This window comes from Capra hircus, chromosome 11 (assembly GCF_001704415.2).
Source record: "Capra hircus breed San Clemente chromosome 11, ASM170441v1, whole genome shotgun sequence".
Lineage (NCBI taxonomy): Eukaryota > Metazoa > Chordata > Mammalia > Artiodactyla > Bovidae > Capra > Capra hircus.
The window spans coordinates 10,509,312-10,531,722 of record NC_030818.1 but is presented as its reverse complement, the minus strand read 5'-3'; the positions used below and the strand labels follow the sequence as shown (position 1 = coordinate 10,531,722).

Genomic DNA, 22,411 nt, shown 5'->3' with positions numbered 1-22,411 from the left:
ACAAGTTCTCTGGGTTTCTGCAGAAATGGGAAGGGGACAATGGAGTGAGCTTTGTCTTGAAATTAACTTTGTTTGACTTAAAGAGCAGAACTTTGTTTTAGGGATAGGTACTTTCTACTTTTTGATGATTGAAAATATACTTTCTTTTATGGAATGGAAATGTTGATAGAAAGTAGATCTATTTTTTTTTTTCCCCAAAAAAGAGTCTTTACTTGGCAAAATACAGAATAGTAACTAGTGTCTCTCACCATAATTTTTTTTTTTAATTGGTCTGTGAAGGCTAAGAGCATGGGAACCACTGTCCAGGCAACACTGCATTAGACAAATGTATTGCTGGCAGAGCTGGCAGGCCCTCTAGGCTGTTCCTGAGTGAGAGCCCAGGGAACCACCCGGCATTTACAGCCCCTAGGGGACTGCTGGACCTTCACCACCAGGTCTGAGCAGCCATGTAAAAGAGGGGACATGTCCCAGTATTTGGGAGGTTGGGAAAGGAGGAAACCTGACTGTTGGAAACAGAACTTTAGATCTTAGTCCCTGCTCTTCAGGTGGGACAAGAAGAGCATCCCAGGAGCCTCCTGAGGATCAGGCCCTCTCCTTGCATCCGTGCTTCTCAGCGTCTCCTCTTTGGGCATCCTTTCTTCATGTCCAGCCTGTCTCCACCTCCTCCAGCTTCCTTTGGGACTTCCGCAGAGCTGTCTGCTGGCAGCTGCTTTGTGTCATCCTGTAAGAGGGCGAACATTATCTTGATTTTCTTGTCTCCTTCCCTGCTCCTCACTTTTTTACCCAGTGTGGGTAGGTGGTGCTACAGAGCCCCCCTAGTCAGAGACATTCCATATTTTAATACCAGAGGCGACTCCCAGGCCTGTTCCTGTCTACCACAGAGGTAAGTGACTACTTACTCCTCTGGGCCCTAAAGAGAGGGAACACACCTGAAGGAGTTCGTTTCTGCAGCTGTGGTCTCCCTCCCTAGTTCCAGGAAGGATTTAGATCCTAGGCTGATGTCAGAGGCTGTTTGACTTCCACATCCTTTTTCACCTGCGTGGTGGCTTGCAGCACAGTGGAGATGGCTGACTAGAAAAGTAGGCTTTGGAGAGTGTGGAGATGCAGAGCCCAAAGGAAGTGCTTGCTGCTTATTTTTTGGAGCATTGTTTTGTTTTTTTTCCCCCTCACGTGTCAGATGGGGTAACCCTTCTTTGTGAGGGTTAATTGAGATAAAATATGCAGGCTCTCTAGTACATGGTAGGTAATCAGTGCACGGTGACAAAACATTCCTAGAACATCTAGAAGAGAATCAATCTTTATGCATAAAAATTATATATGTTAGTCTCTGAGCTGCAACTGTTTATTAAATGTTTATTTCAAGACATCCCAGCTTACTCATAGAACTGTGGGGCCAGGCAACAGGAGGGAGGAGTTTGCCAGCCTCTTTCCTTGGACATCCAGGAGCAAGGAGCTGGTGTGGCCCAGGGCCTGACTGAAAAGTTGCCCTTGGGTGAGGGAAATGAAGGTTTGATAAAGAGGGTAGGAGAAAAACTCCTTGTAAAAAAAACTTTCTGGAAGTATGTATACATGAGGTTAGAAGCGTGAGTGAGAAATAGAAATATATATGGTGTGTCTAGCCCTCAGCCAGGTAGATTTTGTGGCTGAAACAAAGCTCCATGCCCGTGTTGAGAAAAGATACTTTGGAATTTGGGATCTCTCAACAGTATCGAAACACCTGACCAATTCTTGCCTCACCTGCTCCTGGTTCTGTCTTCCTGAAGATGGGCTATGGGTGGGGTGGGGGATGCTATCAGGAGGGTAGCAGTTTCCACCAGCGAAGGGAGAATTGATTGGTAAAGTAGAAGTGATGAGACTTTAGAGATAGGGAGCCCATCTCAGCATTTGTGAATCCAGGGAGACGCCTGGGCAAGGAGAGGTGTTGACCATAGACCTCAGAAGATTGTTTTTCAGATGTAAACAGTTTTAAACCCCATGGCTACAGACTCTAAAAGGGAAGTTAGCTGGAGGGATAGGATTGCTTTTTAAAAAGAAAATGCTGACTCTGCAGTTCTAAATGGGAGCCCTAAGGAGGAAGGTGGTGGGGGCTAAGAGCTGGACCATCTGTGTGGCTGCTTGGGCAGCTGTCTAGGGAGTGCAGATGGTGAAAGATCATGCTTTTTACATGGAAAGGGGGTGCGAGTCAAGGGTAGTCTGACCCTTAAAGAAGAATATTAGAGAGTCCAGTGGCCAGAATCTGCTGAGGTGGTGGAAGATGCTCAAGACAATAATAGTGTTTTACATGTTCCCAGTAAGAACATAGAAGGAAAGGGTGGTCTTACAGCTTTGGAGGAGAACTGGTGACCGAGAGAAGCCTCTAGGTCCCTGTTTTGCCATGGAGCATAAACTGGGGAAAGGATAAACCATGGCGTGTGTGGTTAGGCAGGGAGAGCCAGCTACCCTACGTGAATCTGAGTCCCTACTACACACCTTCAGGTATGCCCATGGAATGGCGTCGTTGTGGAATTAGATGATGCTTGGGAGAGAGCCAGAAGACCAGAGACAGGTAGAAGGTTCAATTTTTCAAAGATATGCTGGAAATTGTAAACCAGTGTCCGTTTTTGCCCATCCTAGAGCAGACTTCTAAATTAGTCATCTTTCATTTCTGCCTGTGCTGGGTCTTTGCTGCTGCACGCGGGCTGTTCTCCAGTGGTGGGCGGGGGCTGCCCTCCAGTCGCGATGCATGGATTTCTGACTGCAGTGGCTTGCTTTGTTATGCAGCACGGGCTCCAGGGCCCGTGGGCTCAGTAGTTGTGTTGCATGGGCTTAGTTGCTCTGTGGAATATGGAGTCTTCCCAGATCAGGGATCAAACCCCTGTCCCCTGCATTGGCAGGCAGACTCTTAACCACTGGACCACCAGGTCCTAGAGCAGATTTTTAAAAAGGTGGTTCATGAGATTTAGAAAGACAGACGATGGGCTCGGGGATACCTGTGGTTCTCTACAAAGCAACTCAAGTCAAACCAGTGGGCCTGGATTTCTGCAAATAAATGATAGTGCTTCCTTCCAGCATCATAGATCAGAGGGCCAGTTTTTTTTATTTAAAGTCATTCTGAAGAAGCGGAGAAGGCAATGGCACCCCACTCCAGTACTCTTGCCTGGAAAATCCCATGGACAGAGGAGCCTGGTGGGCTGCAGTCCATGGGGTCACAAAGAGTCGGACACAACTGAGCGACTTCACTTTCACTTTTCACTTTCATGCATTGGAGAAGGAAATGGCAACCCACTCCAGTGTTCTTGCCTGGAGAATCCCAGAGACGGCAGAGCCTGGTGGGCTGCCGTCTCTGGGGTCTCACAGAGTCGGACACGACTGAAGCAACTTAGCAGCAACAGCAGCATTCTGAAGAGGACACAGGTATGATTACCCTGTTCAGAACTTTTACCAGCCAGTGTGGATCAGGGATTCCATGCTGGGATCACCTGGATCCCACTCCCAGGGATTCTGTCAGTAGTTTGATTGTTCTGGGGAGGACTCCAATTGGGCTGGCGCTCCCCAGGTATATCTAATGTGTAGTTAGAGTGGAACTCCTCTGATACAGATGAAAGCTGATTTGATGGGCACTCACTTGGACTGCACATTGCTCACCTGAATCTTAGGGGACCTGAATGGATTACAACCATATTTCCACCTTGCTGATCAGTGGACTGGCAAAATCAGCATCACCTGGGAGCTTGTTAGAAACAGAATCTCAGACCTGACATCAGACTTACTGAATGAGAGCCTGCACTTGAACCACATTCCCAGGTGATTTGTATGTCCTTGAGCGTTTGAGAAGCCAGTCTGCGGCACTTCTATGAGTGGAGAAGGGGGTGAGGCGTGGAAAAGGGGACAGAAATAAGTCTTGATGAACGCAGGTAAGGTATTCCCATTGCCAACAAGAGTAAGGAGGGTGACCCAACCTATTTTTTACCCCGTAGGCCAGGGAGACGAGAACATCTTGAGATTTACTCCATGTTTATTCTTGTTTTTCTGGAGTCCATTTCAGTCTAGTCTTACGAGCTATCAGTAACCCCTTTAAGAACGTGTGTGTGTGTGTGTGTGTGTGTGTGTATATGTATGTATGATTGTGTATGTCTGTGTGTTCTGAGAACAGCTGGGAAAGGGCTCTCAGAAGATGTGTGCTGCTCAGCAGCCTGACTTGGGACGTGGGAGCCCTATGAGGGAGTGGTAGCTGGTGGTAGTTGTGAATAGCAGGAGCACATCCATAGAACTCTGGGTTTCATGGAAGGGCCTGGAGGGTTAGGAGCAGAAGAGATGTGTACCCTCTCCCTCGGATGTAGGTGGGAGCAGGTATGATCCGTGGGTAGGTGTGTGGCAGTCGCAGGAGTAGTGGTGATGCGATATTGAAGTTGAATGGTGAAACATGGGTAAAGGAGATGGGGGCAGTCTGGAACAGTGGGATTCAGCAAAACTCAATGGAATTGAATCGGGGTAAATCCAAAGTCCTGCACATATTTTTAAAAAAGAAAGAAATGTACAAGTAAGGATTCCTGGCTTCCCAGCAGGTAGGAAGAGCTGAAACTCCAAAAGGTGTGTTGAAAGCCTGTCTCTAGGAGCTCTGTCAAAGTGGTCACATGCAAGGCAACTGAAAAAGATGGTTGTTCAGCTTGGAAACGAGTAAGTAGGGGAACTCAGGTTAAGATGAATCCTGTGTGGAAGAGGGAGTTAGTTCCTTCGTGTCGGGAAATGTGCAGGACTCTTATTCAGTTCAGTTTAGTCGCTCAGTCGTGTCCGACTCTTTGTGACCCCATGAATCGCAGCACGCCAGGCTTCCCTGTCCATCACCAGCTCCCGGAGTTCACTCAGACTCACATCCATCGAGTCAGTGATGCCATCCAGCCATCTCATCCTCGGTCATCCCCTTCTCCTCCTGCCCCCAATCCCTCCCAGCATCAGTCTTTTCCAATGAGTCAACTCTTCACATGAGGTGTCCAAAGTACTGGAGCTTCAGCTTTAGCATCATTCTTCCAAAGAACACCCAGGACTGATCTTTAGAATGGACTGGTTGGATCTCCTTGCAGGGACTCTCAAGAGTCTTCTCCAACACCACAGTTCAAAAGCATCAATTCTTTGGCACTCAGCTTTCTTCACAGTCCAACTTTCACATCCATACATGACCACTGGAAAAACCATAGCCTTGACTAGACGGACCTTAGTCAGCAAAGTAATGTCTCTGCTTTTGAATATGCTATCTAAGTTGGTCATAACTTTCCTTCCAAGGAGTAAGTGTCTTTATTTCCTGGCTGAAATCACCATCTGCAGTGATTTTGGAGCCCAAAAAGATAAACTCTGACACTGTTTCCACTGTTTCCCCATCTATTTCCCATGAAGTGATGGGACCAGATGCCATGATCTTCGTTTTCTGAGTGTTGAGCTTTAAGCCAACTTTTTCACTCTCCTCTTTCACTTTCATCAAGAGGCTTTTTAGTTCCCCTTCACTTTCTGCCGTAAGGGTGGTGTCATCTGCGTATCTGAGGTTATTGATATTTCTCCTGGCAGTCTTGATTGCATCTTGTGCTTCCTCCAGCCCAGCGTTCCTCATGGTGTCCTCTGCACAGAAGTTAAATAAGCAGGGTGACAGTATTAGAGCATAGCAATTATGAGCAGGCAGACTGAGTCCATGTGTGAGAAAAAGAGTTGTCTGACGTTTATAGCTGTTCCAAGGCTGAAGACCCGGTCTTGTGCCTGCATGGGTCTTTGTAGAGGCTGGGATGTTACGAAGACGTCCTCTATCAGGTGGGGGCTTCCTCATGTGGTGCTCTCTTGCACAAACTATGTCAAGTGTAGCATATCCCTTAGACAACTACATTGCAGATAAAACCTTGTTCTTAGGCCATGAAGTTTTTGGTCAATCTCTAGACCTAATCTCAGAGCTGGGTGGGAATACGGTCTGTGAACTTTCTGAAAGTTCCAGCCGAGTGTGTGAATGTGCAGGGGTGTGTTTTCTCAGGGGAGAGGGTTCGTGGTTTTCAGCAAATCCTCAGGAGTGTTCATGACATCCCAGATTTAAAAAGCATGCTCTGCCTGTGCTGTCTGATATGGATGCCATTAGTCATGTGTTGCTACAAAAATTAAATGTAATTGACATGAAATTCAGTAACTCAGTCACACTGGCTGCCTTTCAGGTGGCTTGTGTGTGTTATATATATGTGTGTGTGTGTGTTGTATCTGTGTGGGTAATTCTGCTGGACATGTAGTTGTCCTCCATGGTCTCTCAACCCTCACTGAAGCCTGTTTCTGGGTTGGGGAAGTAGCTGTCCTGGTTGGCTATTCTTGGGAGGAATTTTTTGGGTTAGGGTCCTTGTTCCCCACCAAGGTAAGTGGTGAGAGGGATAGGGAAGTTGGGTTAGGGTCCCTGTTCCCAGGGGCAGCGCTTTTTTTTGGAGGGGGGTGGTTCTAATCCAAAGCAAAGCTTATTGCTTCTCATTGAAGGCTTGAGCTGTGGGGAAAAACAATAGGAATGCGGGGTGGCTTCCTATTCAAAGACACTTTCTGAAACTCCCTGGGGGGATGACTCTCCCACCCTCACTCGTGCCCAGCAGCCCTGGTGAACCTTGTCTGAGTGTTCTTGCCCTGGCGCGGACCCCACCCTGAGTCAGCAGCTGCCTCTCTGCTTTGGGCCTCTCGTACTGGAGGAGGCAGTGTGGGGACTGGGTGAGCTGAAAGACCACTCTGGGGGGCGGGGGTCTCAGGAGTTGTCACTGATTCCCCTCCCCCATCCCTTCTTTACAGCTCCCTTGTGGATTGAGGGCAGCATGCTCAGCAGGACAGAAGGTGTTGGAAAGGAATAGGACTCCTTTATGTGCCTTGAGCTCTGCCACACTTTGGCTGGGAGAGTCCTTTAGGGTGGCTTTAGGCCTCAGCCTGAGTGTGTCCGTGCAGGGCCCAGCCTGCTGGCACACCTGGGGTGGACGCACCCCCCTGTGGCCTTGTCTCCTGTCATTTGCCCAAGAGATCTGATTACCCGAGTTTTTATTAGTCACTGAGGGAGGGGAAAGTAAAAGTTGGCACTCAGTGTGGGGTAACTGGCCAGGCCTCTAGTGGCCACTGGGGGGTTGCTTGCTTGCTTCAGGGCGTGCGAGCTCTGTTCCTGAACTGCTGGTTCTGACCTGTACGCATTCCAACTCCATTGTGCCCACCTCTCCACAGCCGGCCAGGGCGTCTGTGGACAGAACGGTGCGCCTCCCACGACTGGTACAGAGCAAATCTTGATGCTCCACATGAAAAGGGAGTTGCGTGAGGTAGACTCATTTGGGCCCGTTTGTCAGAGTGCATGTACCCCCTAGGCCCCCACCCCATTTAATTACTGCCAGAGGAATCCTCAGGAAGGGGTGTGGAGATGCTGGGTCAGGAATAAGTGACAATGTACCAGACTAGAGTCTGTCCCCTTCTGAGTCTTTCTTGTGGGAAGGACACTGAGTGGCTTTCTCTGGTCTCATTTTGGTTTTTTTAAATTGTTTTTATTTTATTTTATTCTTTTGGCTGTGCTGCATGGCATGTGGGATCTTAGTTCCCAGACCAGGGGTGGAACCCTGTACCCCTTTCATTGGAAGCACAGAGTCTTAACTGCTGGCCTGCTGGGGGAGTCTCAATCTTTTGACTGACTGCTCTGCTTTTTAAGGGTAAGCTCTGGGTGTCCTGGTTCCCTGGTTGATGCTGGGAATGACCCTGGAGCCCTGGAGGAGAGAGAGAATGGCATCTTCTCATGGGGAGGCTGGGTCCAGTCCGGACGGTTGACAGTGCAGGATGGGGTGGGGTGCTGAGAGCCAGTGAGAGGAGAGCCGCTGCTAGAGGGATACGGAGGAGAGGCGGCTTCCTGGAGTGTCTCCTCGGTCCCTGGACCTCCTGTGTCCCCTGTGCCGGGGGAGGGCACTGGCGTCACTTCAGTTTCTGGAGGCAGGATGTCACCTGCTTTGACTGCTAGACCTGCAGTTGCCTTCCCAGCCGCCTCCTGCACATCTCGCTTGGGACCGGCTGTGTTTGAGGCGCTGCGCTAAGCCTGAGTTGGCGGTAAAGGGGAGGCAGCATTTACTCTGTCCTTAATGAGCTCACAGTCTGGGCAGGGAGACAAGCGTGGCAACAAATAATTACAGAGCAGTCTGGTAGGGCTACAAGGGAGGGATGCCTTGAGGGCAGAGACCAGTCTTAGTCACTGTTAGGCCAAGAGAGCCCATCATGGAAGGAAAGGGACCTGTTTTGAGAGTTTCAGCAGAGTGATATGTGAAGGATGAGGTGGGGCTTCCGGGAGGAGGGAGGCATCTCCCCTGAAGCTGAGTTGTACAGATATGCTACTCAAATGCTCGAGACTGGTGGCAGGGGTGTGAAAGGACATAGACCGCAGGGCACCAGCTGAGGGTGTTCATGAATCTTCAAGGTGGAAGGTAAGACGCTTTGTGTTAATTACTCTTAGAAGGCTTCCCCTGGGGCTGTCCCCAGGTTTCTAAACCACTCAGTATTCCGGTCTCACCTTCTCAATAACCAATTAAGTTTCTGTTATTCTGTCATTCCAATTATTTGCTTGGATCCTGGGACATTTGATGGTCCAAAACTGTTGAATATGGAGTGGGGAGACCCTGACGAAGTTCACAGAATGTAAGATCTTCTTAGAAGCATTTAGCGCAGCGTGGGGGGGTTGTGGGCAGAGGCACGGCTGCTGCCTGCCAGCCTGGGGGGGCTCTGGGTGCGTCCTGTTTGTTGGCATGGAAGTGTGCAGGTGGAGTTGCTGGCTGGCTGTGCTTTCCCCCCTGACGTCACCGGGTGCCTGAGTTCAGTCTGGTTCTCCTGCATCTCCGAGGAGGAACACCTTTTCTTCCCTTGCTGCTGCTCTTCCACCTCCTCGGCTTTCTCCTCCCCGCGATTGCCGTTGACACAGACTTCCGCTGCCAAAGCTAATTGTGAGGCCTGATCAGTGAATGAAGGCAGAGGCAGTTCCCATGACAACCGCAAAGAGTTTCAAATATAGGGGATGATGTGTGTGTGATGGGCTGCAATTACTTGGGTGGAAATTGATGCGTGGACACCAGTGACTTCAAACATAGGCTCCGAAGGTGGAGGGGGTGTTGGGTTTCTTTGGCAGGATCCTTTGTGCGGTGGAGAGGGAAGGGAAGGTCACAGACTTCCCCCACGTTGGATTCCAAGTGCCTTCAGTGTGTGGAATGCTGGGCAAAGAAAAAAAAAAAACCCAGGGCTTTGAAGAGGCACAACTCTAGCCATTCTGGTTGGAGAAGCAGGATACACAGACAAATAGCAGTACCAAGTGTCAAATGAGAAACACTGGAAGTGTTGTCAGCTGGCAGAGGACTCGGGTAACCTGAGAAGGCTTCCTGGAGGAAGTGGGGCTTGAACCGAGCTTTGAAGTAAAGCCCTGTGGCGAGTGACCTTGTTCAGGACACAGCCATGGCAAGGGAAGAGAAGTCGCCCGTCTACCCCCTGCCAACTCTAGAAGAGGAGGTAGGTTGATAAAATCATAGAGCTACAGAGAGCAGCACCACCTGTATTGCTGCCAGTGAGGGAGTGAAGAGGGCCCTACTCAGTCTCCCAATTTCTCTGTCTGTAAAATGGGCATTAATAATTCCTATGTCATTGGTTTGTTCTGAGGGGTAAATAAGATACGGTACATCATGCTTCAGTTATGGGGCTTGGCATGGGGTTGCTGCTTGGTTGATCCTCCTATAAAGCCCCCCAAATCTGTGTCTGGATGCATCCCCACTTCTTAGTCTTTATATATCTGTGTGAGTTCTGGCCTGTGAGGATCTGTATTTCTGAGGTTCTCTGTGTTGGGATAGTTAGTGGGTTCTGAGAGTGAGTTAATCCATTCACCTCTTGCCTAGTGGAGAGGGCTGTGACCCCATTTCTCCTGCTGGGAGTGCAGTGGGGTCTAGGGGTCATGATGGAAAGTGCGGAGAGACCTTCAGCCCCTAGGAGAGGGGTCCCAGTGACCTTTGGGTTGGTCACTGTGAAGCCCCAAATACAGAAAGAGGGCCTGATAGAGAGGAGAGGGGGTCAGGTGTGAAGTGTGGGGAGTGTCCCTGCTGGAGGCAGGGTGGTCCCGGTATGTGCCTCTGTGACTCCTTGGAGCTCTAGCATTCCGGGTGCTTCAGAACAGGGCAGGAGGCCAGCGTGGGATGGAGGTGGTTGCAGGTGCGCTGCCTTAGGGACCATGGGCTCTGCTAGTGTGTCTGCAGGCTGCCAGGGGGTGGGCTGGGACCTGCAGTTGGGGTGGGATTTAGTTAGCACTGGGAGAGGGATGGTTCAAGCAGAGAGTCAGGGTGGCTTGCAGCCTTGTGAGGAAAACGCGTGCTGGCTGAACAAGGCTGGGTCTTGGCTATAGTTCAGGTGGCAGGTCCTCTCCCAGGAGAGCAAGTGTTCCTCTGATCTCTGGGGACCTCAGAGAACAGACCGACCTGGAGAGTGGCTTCTGCATCTCAGTGCCCAGCCCCCTGCCCTTCCACCCTCCTTGTATAGAAACTCAGCTCAGCACATTCCAGCTCTGTGCAGAGCCTAGTGAGTGGGGAAGATAGGGCCCCTGCCCACGTGGGAGAGACGGCCGTGTAAATAAATAACTGTACTTGGTGTGACTGCTCTAGAAGAGGCCCCGGGAGGAGTGGGGTGAAGCTCATGGGGGCTAGATGAGCTGGGAAGGCAGCAGTGGGAGGTGACATTTGGATTAAGCCTTGTACTGTATTAGCTTGCCAGGTGGGGGAGAGGCAGGGGAACCTAGGCAAGGAGCAGCATTGCCAAGTCTCTGAGGCATGAAAATATTACTATTCTCAGACCCATAGCTTAAAGGGAAGTAGTGTGGTTCAAGTGACCCTATCCCTCTTTGCATTTCCCTGAGGTAGGCTGGGAGAGAGGGCTTAAAGAACTGGAATGAGACATGCCTGGCTTGGAATTCTAGCTAACCACTCACCAGCTGTGTGTTGACGGGCAAGTCACTTAACATCTCTAAGCCCATTTCCCCATAAGGTCGTGTGTGGAGTAAGTCAGATGAGATGCTCCCACAGTGTGCTGGCACAGGGCCTGGTACGTAGCAGGGGCTTGATAAACTGTGGCAGCCGGAGCAGCAACAGTATTGATCGTTATTATCCAAGCAGTGTTAGTTGCTCTTATCCAGCAGCAGACTGTGTTTGCGGTGGGTGGGTGGGGCAGGGGTTTGGGGGACCAGGATAAAGGAGGGGACCTCGCTTGGCCTGGCTAAGGTCAGAGCTAAGGGGAGCAGAAGCACACGGCTCAGGACAGTGCCCCTTGGCCTGCTTTGTCACCTGCCTTCCTCCCTGCCCTAGGGAGGAGCCCAGCAGGGCTGCCCTTTGTCCCCAGAGGTGAGGCAGGTGTGGTCCCTGGTGCCTCCTGGAGTCTCCTCACCAGAGACCAGCTTTGCTGTCTCTCCTAGGACAGCTTGTCCCATTCTGAGTGCCCCCTTGGAGCTTCAGGGACGGGTGTAATTGGGCGACGTGGTGGAGTTGGTAGCAGAGCACAATGCTGAACGCTCTCACACGTCCTGGCTAGTCCCGCAAGCCACATCTGCAAGACAGAAGTAGCACACCGCGAGCGCTGAGAAACAAAGCGTGGTAGTGGGGCGCCTTCAGTGTGGCAGGCACCGTGAGGCATTTTTTCAGCCTCCTCATAACTGTGTAATGAGGTAGCTGCTATTGCTCACGAGCAATACTATCTATAAAATAGAACTACAAATAGGCTGAGAGAGAGAAGGTACCACCACCAAGGTCCTACAGCTGGATAGCGGAGCCAGGAACTGACCCAGATGCATGAGTACCAGAGTCCCTATGACGGTTCCCCTCCTAGACGGTGGAAACTCTGGGGTGTTGGCTACAGGGAGGGCTTGGGGTGAAGCAGGATGTCTCTTGGGTTGCCTAGGAACTGCAGGGCTTTCCTCTCCCCATTCTGTTCTCCTTCAGTCTCCTGGGCGTTGCAGCCTTCAAAGGCTCGGAGTCTGGGCTGCCTCCTCTCCTCATGGGGAGTCCTGAAGTCTGGGTGTGCCACCTCCCGTGGCCTTTCTGAAAGACGAGGAAACATTGCGAATGGTGGTGGAGGCAATACTGCCTGGAGGGGGTGGCCTATGTTCAAGTGGCAGGGATGAGCGATAGTAGGGTGAGGTGTGGGTGTTTGTGAGCAAAGGAGGGCAAGTCTGACTTGGTGAGGCTTTGAGCCACAGGCAGTGCTGGCTTCAAGAGGAAATCTGTTGATGGGAGGTGGGGAGGAGACTGCATAATGGTTGAGAGTCTGGTCTTCGGTGCGGGACAACCTGGCTTGGAGTCCCAGAGCTGCTGTTTTCTAGCCGTGTCACCTTGGGTGAGTTACTCCACTTATCCGGCCTTATTTCCTCATCTGCAAAACGGGGTAAAAGGTTCATACTCCAAGGCTTTTCTTTTCCTTGGAGGATTGCAGGGGCTGTTGCTTTTATCATAGTGCCTGGCACGGTCCTAGCTGCTGCTAGGATGAGGCAGTTTGCTGGGCCAGAGAGCGGCCTGAAGGGGAATCCCGCCAGCGTCTGCTCGACCCTGAGCGCAGTCAGTCTTTGACCCTGGAGATGCAGAGGATGCCTGTGGGTATTACCTTCGGATCCTCGACTCGGAAGGAGACGGGGGTGCCCCGGGATCCCCAGCCTGCCGGGGAGCGGCGGAGGGCCTGGGCCGCAGCCAGCCCGGCTTCGCGGCACCCTTGGCGGTGCCCCCGCCTCCCGGCCGGGCAGGTCCAGCCCCCGGCGGCCCTGCCCCCGCCCGGCCGGCCGCGGGGATTGGCTGGCGAGCGCGCCGCCCCCTCCACACCAGCCTCGCCGGCGGCGGGGAGGGGAGCCAGGCCGGCAGCTGGCCGCCGCCGCCTCTGCAGTGCCTCCCTCCGTGCGCTCCGGCGGGGATAATGGGAGGCCCGCCGGCCGATGCACCAGAGGAGGCCGGCCGAGGTAGAGCGGGCAGGGCGGGGAGGGACGAGGCCAGACCGGACACAGGAGGAGGGGCCGAGCCCTCCTGGATCTTGGGAGGGTGGATAGGGGAGAAATGAAAACAAAAACACTCTTGAAGGCGAATGAGTCCATCCACCGCGCGTCTGGGTGGCAGCTGGAGGCAGGAAGATGGTCCCTGCTATCCTTTCTTTCAGAGGCCCCCCTGCCTTCCCTTCTCCCCCTTCCCCTGCAGCGTGCTGGGAGCACAGCAGAAGGACTTTGCTGCTTTCCCGGTGGTGGCCTGGCTTATCCGTCTCTCCGGCTTCTTTTGCAGGTGGAAATAAAGGCTGGTGAAGGAGCCGGGCCGTGGGGACAAGGAGCTGCTGTCAAGGTACCTTGTGTGTGTGTGTGTATGTGTGTGTGTGTGTGTGGTAGAGGTGAAGTGTTTGACTGGATTGGATAAAAATAAAGGGTCTCCTCTGGTGATCCCTTAATCTCCCACTGTGTGTGTAGCAGCAGCTGAGGGGGAGGGGCGGCGGGGGTGTAGGCGGCCAATGAATTCTCAGGCCTGTGTGGGTTTTGTTTGGATTCTTTTTGCTTTCTCAGCTGGATGGTTTGGGTGCAGTTGGGATTGGGTTGGTTGAACTGTTTTTTTTTTTTTTTTTCTTTAAGACACACAACCCACTCCCCACCCTTGCCTCTGGAAATCTCTCGAGAATGTCCCTGGCACTGTTGGTTTGCATCCAATCTGCAGAAATCCCCGGGGTGGGGTGGGGGGTGCTGCGGAGTGGGGGGGGAGTTGCGCTCCTGAGTCTGAAGCTGATAGGGTGTCATTAGTCATGCTGCTGTCACCATGGAGATGGCTGGAGAGGAGAGGAGGTGGTGGGGGTGAGGATATTTTGGGTAGGGTGGGGGCTGATGCAACATCATGACTGGGAATCCTGCAGGCGGTGGGCTGCTGTTACTCTGTGCAGATGGGTGTCTGGGGGACTCGGAAGGGAATGTTACCAGGTGCGTGGGAAGTGGAGAAGGGGACACTGAGCTTCTCCATGTGGTTGTCTTCAGGCCAGGGCTGGGGTATTTGGGGCAGGGCAGAGTCTGTGGAATATAAGCCATTATAAGGAAACACAGATGTTCTTCCCCGGTTGGCAAAGGCCAGGATCAGTAGGTTTCCTTGGGCTTTGCCCTGTTTTCAGGGCTGAGGATCTGCTGTGAGTTTGGGATTACTCAGCAGTATCTTCTGCTGGCCCAGAGTGAAGAAAACAGAGCAAGAGGCAGCTCAGAGTGGCTGCCTGTCAGGTCAAGAGCAGAGAGAGGCTGGGGAAAGAGTAGGGACAGGTGGGAGGCAGGACTGGATGGGACTTCTCCTAGGAGAGTCGAGCCCTTTCCTGCCCCTGCCTCAGCTCTATCTTCCCCTTCAGCCCCTGGAGCCTGTGAGGAGCTGGCGGAGTCTGGTTGCTTGGGTAGCAGGTGGGCAAGCTGCTCATGTCCCCAGATGCTCTTAGATTTTCCTCCTGGGAAATCCTCCTCTGACTTCCTGGGAGAACTATGGGAAGCTCCCTGGAGGTGCTGAAAGTGCCGCCGTCACTGCCTGGCCGGGATGCTGGCCGGGAGGGCCTCCGCTTTCCCAGGGGGTTTGGGGGTTCCTGGGTGAGGCTGTGGGGTGGATCAGGAACCAGGGTGGTTCCCTGGCCTTCTCCCAGAGGAACTTACAGCAGGAAGTGCCTGAGGGAGGGCAAGAAATTTACTTCTGGGGGAAGGAGAAGAGCCAGGTGGCATTGGCTGCCCTGGAGAGTTGGGCAAGCCTTGGTGGGGCTGCAAGTAGTGGGCGACTGCCTGGGACTAGACCGTGGCAGCCCCTGAGGCAAGCAGAGGTGGCTGATACTGGCTTTGCTGTGGGTGGGGAGGAGAGAGCTGTGAGCTCACTCCATGCCCTTTATCCAGAGCAGAACCCACAGGTTCCACCTCCACTTGTGCCCCTGACTGCCCACTGCTATAGACACCGGTGTGCTTTGAGGGCTGTGGACACGGAGATTGTGCGCCTGCTCTGCCCCCAACTCTAGAGAAAGCAGGACAAGGGGATGAGGACAGATGGGCGCAAGGAGCAGGCAGCTCCCTCCCTTCTCTGTGTCTTTGGCCTTGTCTGCCAGAGCTTCCCTTTCTGCTGAGAAGAGGGACTGCTGGCAGGTTTGTTTACTCCGGAAAGCACCCCCTCCTGCCTAGCGATGGCTTCTCTTCAGCTTTCTCCAAGTGTGTTCTCCATTCCTCCCTGCCTGCATTGTGCCGGCCCTGCCACCCTGCTGGGATCTCCCAGCCTAATATCTCCGTCCTTAGTGTTGTGGGCATGGGGCAGGGCTGCCTGGGAAAGTAGAGAATGCCCTTCACCCGTGTCTTCCTCCTTCCCGCTTCTCAGCATGGGGCTTGAACTGGTGGTGTTTTTAAAGCTCTGAGGTGTCTCTGCTTGTTTTTATTGTTGAGTTGTCTCTTGGAAAGTCCTAGCTTCCTCTTGGCCCAGCTTGGGCACTGCCAGCAAGCACTCGGATCTGAGCCCTCTGTTCCTGGTGCCACCTCCCCCCGGCCATGTAGTTCTCTCGCATAGTTCAGTGTGGTGTTTCACATATACCCTCCGAGAGCGGTTTTGTGAGATCCTCTTATGTCAGAAGGTGGTGCTTTAGGAAGATGTGTGTGGTGTGTGGACTCGTTCAGAGCAGTCAGAGACTCTGGGACACAGGGCAAAGGGGGTCTCCTGGGTTGGGGGTTCCCATGGGAGGGGCCCAGGGTGGGTAAGCTCGCTAGGTGAAGAATATCCAGCAACCAGTGGGCTTGTGCACGTCTAGCAGGTGCCGAGTCCTGACAGGGTTTCAAGAATATCCATGACACAGAGTGTGTGTCATGCCCAGCACAGGCATAAAGTTGAGCTTGATGAATGCAGCTGGTCACTGTGCTGTCTGGGCGTGTTGCGTGTCTACCTATGATATCCCAAGGAACATGCCGTAGCACAAGCTGTTGTCACCTCCTGCCTCTTGGCAGCCTGGACAAGAGTGAGTGCCCAGAGCCGCAAGCACCAGGCTCTTGGGCTTCCCACGCTGCTCCCATGCTCTGCCCCATGGGAACCCTCCATTGGCTGAGGATGTGTGGAAACTATTTTGGGACTGTGCCTAGGATCTCTGCCTTCTGTCTCTCCTTTGGACCACTGCTCCTTTTGTCAAGGATCTGTGATCCTCAACTTTCCACACACCGTGGGGAACTCCTCCTAGTTCTTTCTTGCCTGCTCTTCCCACTCTCCAGCCCTTTGTGAGGGTCCAGCGGGAACTCTTTATCTCTGAGGTATTGTTTACAAGCGGTAGTGAAGTTGGGCAGATATGGAAGCAGGTGGGCATATCAAGCTAGGCTAGGAAAGGAACCAACCAAGGGGATTTCAGAGTTGAGTTTGAGGATGGAAAGAGAGGGCTTCCCCATGCATAATAAGTACAGTATTAGAGTCCCAGAGCTCAGATCCACCTCCTTTGTGACCCCAGCCATTTTTGAATGTTGTGAGAGATGGGGGAAACTTTGCAGGACAGATGGGTGAGTGAGTCCAAAGGAGAGCCTTCCTGCCCCTGAGCTGCCTGACAGCCACTGTGATGGCTCCTTAGGCCCCTGGCTGGGCTGGCTGAGGAGGGGCCTAGGTGCTGGGCTCCCTTCAGCTGCAGATGGACATTTCTGCTAGAAATGGTTATTGTGGTGTTGCCAAGTCCCCTCCCATGCCCCTGAGGCTGTAGCAAATGGTTTGGCTGGCTGGGGATGGGGGCAGGCAGTATAGGGAGGGGCCTTGTTTTGGCTTAGTTTTGGGGCCTCTTGTCTTTCCCATCCTGACCTCCTAGGTTTTAGGCCTCGTTTTCTCTTGTCCTCAGGCATCTGGCAGTCAGCTGAGGACTCCCCTAGTTACAAGGCTGTCTGTAGCTTCTAAGGAGGAGGTAGCTTCCTTACAGATTAGTTGAGGAAGCCTTTGGGCAAATAGAGATGGGGGTGGCTGAGACAATTAAAATCTACAGATTATCATGCTGTCCAGAACTGTGACCCTGTCCCCATTCACCTTATCTCTGTTTCTTTCTCCCTTTGTCTTTCTGCATTTACTGTTTGCCGTGTTCTGTGTATAACACTAGGTCCTGAAAAATAGGAGACATCATTATGATGTGATAGTCACAATATCACTGGAAGCAGAAGACATTGACTAAATTGCCTAAAATTGTAACACTGAATGGGAAAACCAGCTCTGGCAGTTTTTTTTTTTTCCCCCTAATGCAGTGAATGCTTTTGATCTTTGTGTTTGGGGCTGTGAACTTGCCCAAGAGAGAGGAAGCCTCTCGGCCCCCACCAGCCCTAGCTCTTTACATCTGCTTTCACTACAGACTCAGTGGACCTCAGGGGACTTTGAAGGAACAATCAACATACCAACTGTGTTTGCAATAAGTTGGCGTTTCTGGGATCTGGCGATTGCAGATTAGGGTGGTGGGGTCAAGAAATGGACCAGCTGGGACAATAGCTTAATTCTGAAAGGGAGATGTTGGCTTTAGCTGCGTTGGATTTGAGATTCAAGAAAAGCTGGAAGGAAATACTGTGCTGGGGCCGTTTACCTTGAACCCCAAATTGTCTTCTACTCATCCAAAGCAGTAAGCAGCCCTCACTGGTTTAGGAGCTCCCGTGAGACCGCTGACTGGGAAGAGGAGGGTGAGAAGTGCAGTCGTGCAGTGACTTTTCCTGGCTGATCCCACCTCTCCTGTTCTTCGGTTCTGTCTTTAGCCATTTGGCAGTCCCTGGACTTTAGTCTTCTCTGTAAACTGAGGGGGTTGTTCTCAAACTAATGGGTTTGAGGGTCAGTTTTCCTAATTTCCAAAATATTGCGGACCAAAACAGCTCCTTCTGTATGTAGAGCTGGCAGCTCTCGCCATGCATAGCTCCCTTCAGGGGTTCAGCACCGTCCAGACCAATCTGTGAGCCATTGAACGAGGTGGTCTGGCAAATGCACTCTGGGATGGAGCAGGAAGTTCACCTCACTGTGCTAGTTTCTAAAGCCTTCCTCTTGGTTCCTGTGTTTATGTTGTGATGAACTGGTGAGAACATTTATAGGTCATTCCTTGAACAGCATTACTTTAGAACTTTGCTTCTGGAAGAGCAGAGGGTCTTTGTTTTGACCCCTCTCTTCTGTACTCTCCATCTTGGGGACAGAGCCACTAGGAAGAGGAGAGATCTTGCTACCCCAGAATTCTCTTGGAGTACCTCAAAAGATTTTACTTGCATCATAGCCTCTGTAGATAAGGTTGCCTCCTGTCTGTCCTTTTATCTCTGTAAGTCTCAGTTCTGATGGTAGATTGGCGGGACTCTGTGTGTCTGTGTCTGAGTGTGTGTGTGTGCGCGTGTGCATGTACAGTTAAGGTTGAGGCCAGGCCTCTGTAGTTGCCAGAATAGACTTGGGCCCTGCCAGACTCTAAGGCTCTATTGCCCTGGCGGGGTACCTTGACTTCTGAGCTTCTTCCATTTGGTAGCTCTTGATAACATAGAGAGGTTCAGCCCCTTTCCCTTGAGGGCTGGTCACAACCTCTGCCCTGATTTCTCTAAGGATGAGTCTCCTAATGTTTCTGATAGTTTTGAGTTCAGGAAGCTCCCTCCTACTTTATGTCACCCCCTTAGCGCCCCATACTCTGCAAAGTTTTTATTTCTTCTGCTTAAGATCTTTGACCTTTTCATTTAAGATGCTGAAGATTACAGAAACAAGTTAAAATATTAATTGCCTTCTATGCCAGCTGCCTCATCCTGGAGGAGGGTGGGCGGAGGGTCTAAGGTGTAATATTGTCATGCCACAGAAATATTCCTTAGGAGGCAGACATTCCAAGGACAGTGAGATTAGGGTCTGAGCAAATCCGGGTTACCTCTATGACCTGGAACTCTTGTGCCCTTGGTGCTTAAGTAATTGGATTTCTCAGTCCCACCTCCAAGCATTTTCCATGTGTAATCCGAACCTCATGGACCTTGTGAGGGAAACAAAGACACTGAAAGGGTTTTCAGCTTGTCCCTGACAGTGAGCTGCTAAGCTCCTGGCCCACTTGACTGAGTTTTCCTGCTTTGCCTCTGCAGCCTCCACACCACTCCCAGGGTCCTCCTCCCCGGGAGTCTGCTCTTAGCTTGCGGGTCTTGGTTCCCAGCCCTGCCAAACAGATGGAGTTTCCAGCAGGAGCTGTTTCCTGCAGTCCACCTTCCCATGCATTAGGGGGAAGGTTCTACCTCTGATTACTGCTGGCCACTCTACAGAAGGCGGAAGAACCCGGGAGGCTAGTAATTCCGGACAGGCAGAAACCCTGAAAGGGATTCAGGCTGATGGCCTCATCTGAATCCCCAGACAGACTCCCTTTGCTGCACCTTCCCCCTGGAGCGCGACCCTGGGTTCACTCGTTTCTCTGTTGGCTTGAACAAGTTCAGGCTGGGTGAAGAGGACGCTGCCTGACTGTCCAGGCCCTGCTGGACCCAGAGAGGGGAGACTGTGCCTTCCCAGTTGGGATCATTGTTGCCGTGCCCCCGAACTCCAGTGGGGGAATACAGAAATGGCTTTTCAGTGGAGTGCTGGAGGCTGTGCCTGAGAGATCTGCACCCTGTTTGCTGGCACTGCCCATGCCTTTCTCTCCTCCCTCTGTGCTCTCCATCCTGGCATGCTCTTCATGGTCTCAGCACATCCTCACTCTCACCCCTCGTCCTGTGAGCTTAGCCCTGTAGACTAACAGAGGGCCTCCGAGAATGCCGCTTTTCAGAATATGGGCAAAGGACTCCTTGTGTTGAAATTATCTAGGCGCTTGTAAAAATGCTCTGGGACTGCCAGGCCAAGAGAGCCATCTGTTGGAGTCACACCTTAGGTTCCTGTCACATAATTAGGTGGAGTGGATGCAGGATGGGTGGGAGTGGGGCCCCTGGAGGTGCGTGTGTGAGCCTCGCAGCAGGTGTGTCTCGTAGCATCCTCTTTACTGCCCCTACCGCTTGTCCCTGAGCCGGGTCCTACCCGATGACTGGGCTGTGCCCTGACCTCTGCCCTGTGGCCCTTTTCCCCGCTGTTACCTCTCCTCGGTTTCCTGTTTTCCAGCTGTGGGTTCCCAGTGGTGTCATTTGGACCCTGGGTAGTAGTTAGGGCTTGGTTCTGGGGTTGTGTGGTTGGAGTGGTGTGTCTTGGGACGGTATTGACAAGTGGTCCGGAACAGTCTGAACACCCAGCAGGGAGCCAGAGCCCAGGATTCTGTGTCCAATCCCTGGGAAGCCCCTCCCTCTTACTTTCCAGAGGCTGCTTCCTTCATGTGGGGGGCATCCCTCCTCACTGGAGCTCTGCTGAGGTCTAGGGAAGCCGGAAATGGAAGACCTGGGTGGATCAGGACACCTCAGCCCTATACACTTGCTCCCTCTCCCACAGCCTCCACCAGGATGGGTAGGGGCCAGGCTTCAACTTGCCTCAGTGGCTGGGCCCTCTGGTCCAGCTAGTTTATTGCATACTAGAACTTCTGTGGAGCGTTTAAAAAAGAAATTGTTGGTGTCTAGGCCTCAGCCCCTGAGAATCTGAAGTAACTGGTCTGGGGTGGAGCCCAGGCACCAGCGTTTTTCAGAGCTCTCCAGGTGATTTAAATGTGCACTCAGGCTTGAGAGCTGCGGCCCTCATTTGATTTGGCTTTCCCTGTGTCTCCTATATCCTTGGGTTGCCCTGGAATTTTTTTCTCATCTATTGATAATTTTAGTGAGACTATTTGCAGATTCTATTAAGACAGTGAGACATGTCAGACAAAATACTGGGTGGAATACTCCTTTCCATGAAACTGACCCATAAGTTCATATTAAAGCCAGAACTTTAGAAGGTAGTTCTGTAGCTGATACCAGAAACTAAGTGTTCTCCTCTCAACTTTAAATTTGAAAAAACTTTTTATTGAAGTATAGCATACACAAAAGCACATACTGTGTAGAGCTGGTGAGTTTTTACAAAGTAAGTACAGCTGTGTGACCAGCGCCTGAACCGAGAAATGAGTACCCTCACCTCCCTGCCATTGTTCAGTATTTCTGTGGTATTTGGGCAAAGCAGGTGAGGCTGTGCTTAGTACGAGACTGTATACTGGCTTTGGACAGGCTTCAGCTTGTCCTCTGCCAGGAGCACCTTTCCACGCCTGTGTGGGCGTTCCTGAATGGGAGCGGGTTTTGTGGCGATAGGGTGCAGGGCAGAGGAGTCCTGCAAGCTCCTCCCTGATGTTCCTTTTTACTCTGTCTCCCTTTTACTTCCTTTTCCACCTTGGCCTTTAGGCTTGCCAGTCCTCAATCTTGGCTAAATCCAATAGTCTATAACATTTTGGGCCTTTTATTCGCTTTTTTGCTTATACAGATGCTACATGTTCTTTGGAAACATTAGAAAATAGAAATAAATAAAAGGGAAGGAATTTGTCCATAATTCACAACCTGGTTAATCAGTGTAAACTGGAGTATCCCTCTACCCTTGACTGTATGCACACTAGACGCTTGTTCTGTGTCGTTTACAAAGAGTCATGCTGTATTAGAACCTATTTCCCTCCACATGATAACTAACTGCAGTTTACCTGTTGAGCAGTTACTGTGTGTGTGTGTGTCATGGGGTGAAGTTTTCATAGTTCTCTGTCTCTTGCAATTCTCATTACAGCTCCAAGGCAGGTGGTAGCTCCACCTTTCAGATAAGAAAACTGCAGTTCGGAACAGTAGTATGACCAAGGGCCAATGTTTCATAATGGGGTGGAACTGGAATCAAGGTCAGGGATATTCCCCATCCGCCCTGCCCCCCCCCCCCCCCCCCGCCCCAGGGATATATTTTCAACATGGTTTGAAGGTAAAAGATATTTCTCCCTCACCTACTGATAAAGTGAATTATGTTAATACAGTTCTTAATACTAGACTGTCTTTGCATTCCTTGAATATACCATAATTGGAAATGGGGAATTTTTAAAAACATGCTGTTTTGATTTGTTAATGTGGGAGTTTGGAATCTATATTTGTGAATGAGATCGACCTATAATTTTCATTTTGTGTTTTCATTGTCAGATATTGGTATTAGAGTAATGATAACTTCATATAATACAGTGTGAAACTTTTATTCTTTCTTTATGCTCTGAAATAGTTGAAACAGTCAACTATTCCATCTGTTCCAAAAAAACCAGATTTTTTTGGAAAGAAAATCTGATGAGACTGCCTGAGCCTGGTACCTTTTTGAAGGCTGGGTCTTTGCAGCTTCCAGAGTTCTTTCCCTCTGTAGCTGTTGGTACATGTACTTTGTCTTTCCATGAGGTCTATTTTTCAGGTTTATTCCTAGGATGCATATATAGTTATTGCTTTTCAGTTTCCTCAGTAGCTGTGACTTTTTTCATTTTCTTAATTTCTGATGTTGCGTATTCATCTTTTCTCTTTTCCTTCTCAGCTTTGCCAGTTTTCTGTATAAAAGAAGGTAGATTTGTC

At 51.3% G+C, this 22,411-nt stretch overlaps 1 protein-coding gene across 2 annotated transcripts in view; it reads left to right on the top strand.

Annotated features, from left to right (window-relative positions):
* Nucleotides 1-22,411, top strand: part of TET3 (tet methylcytosine dioxygenase 3) — a 109,919-nt gene that overhangs the window by 3,767 nt on the left and 83,741 nt on the right. Inside the window, exons 1-2 of one of the 2 annotated variants that reach the window (XM_018055024.1) lie at nt 12,795-12,955; nt 13,269-13,325. In XM_018055024.1, coding sequence (XP_017910513.1) covers nt 12,932-12,955; nt 13,269-13,325 — 81 coding nt within the window. In that variant the 5' untranslated portion in view covers nt 12,795-12,931. Of the gene's footprint in view, nt 1-12,794; nt 12,956-13,268; nt 13,326-22,411 lie in introns of those variants that run through there. The other variant, XM_018055023.1, reaches the window with a different exon arrangement.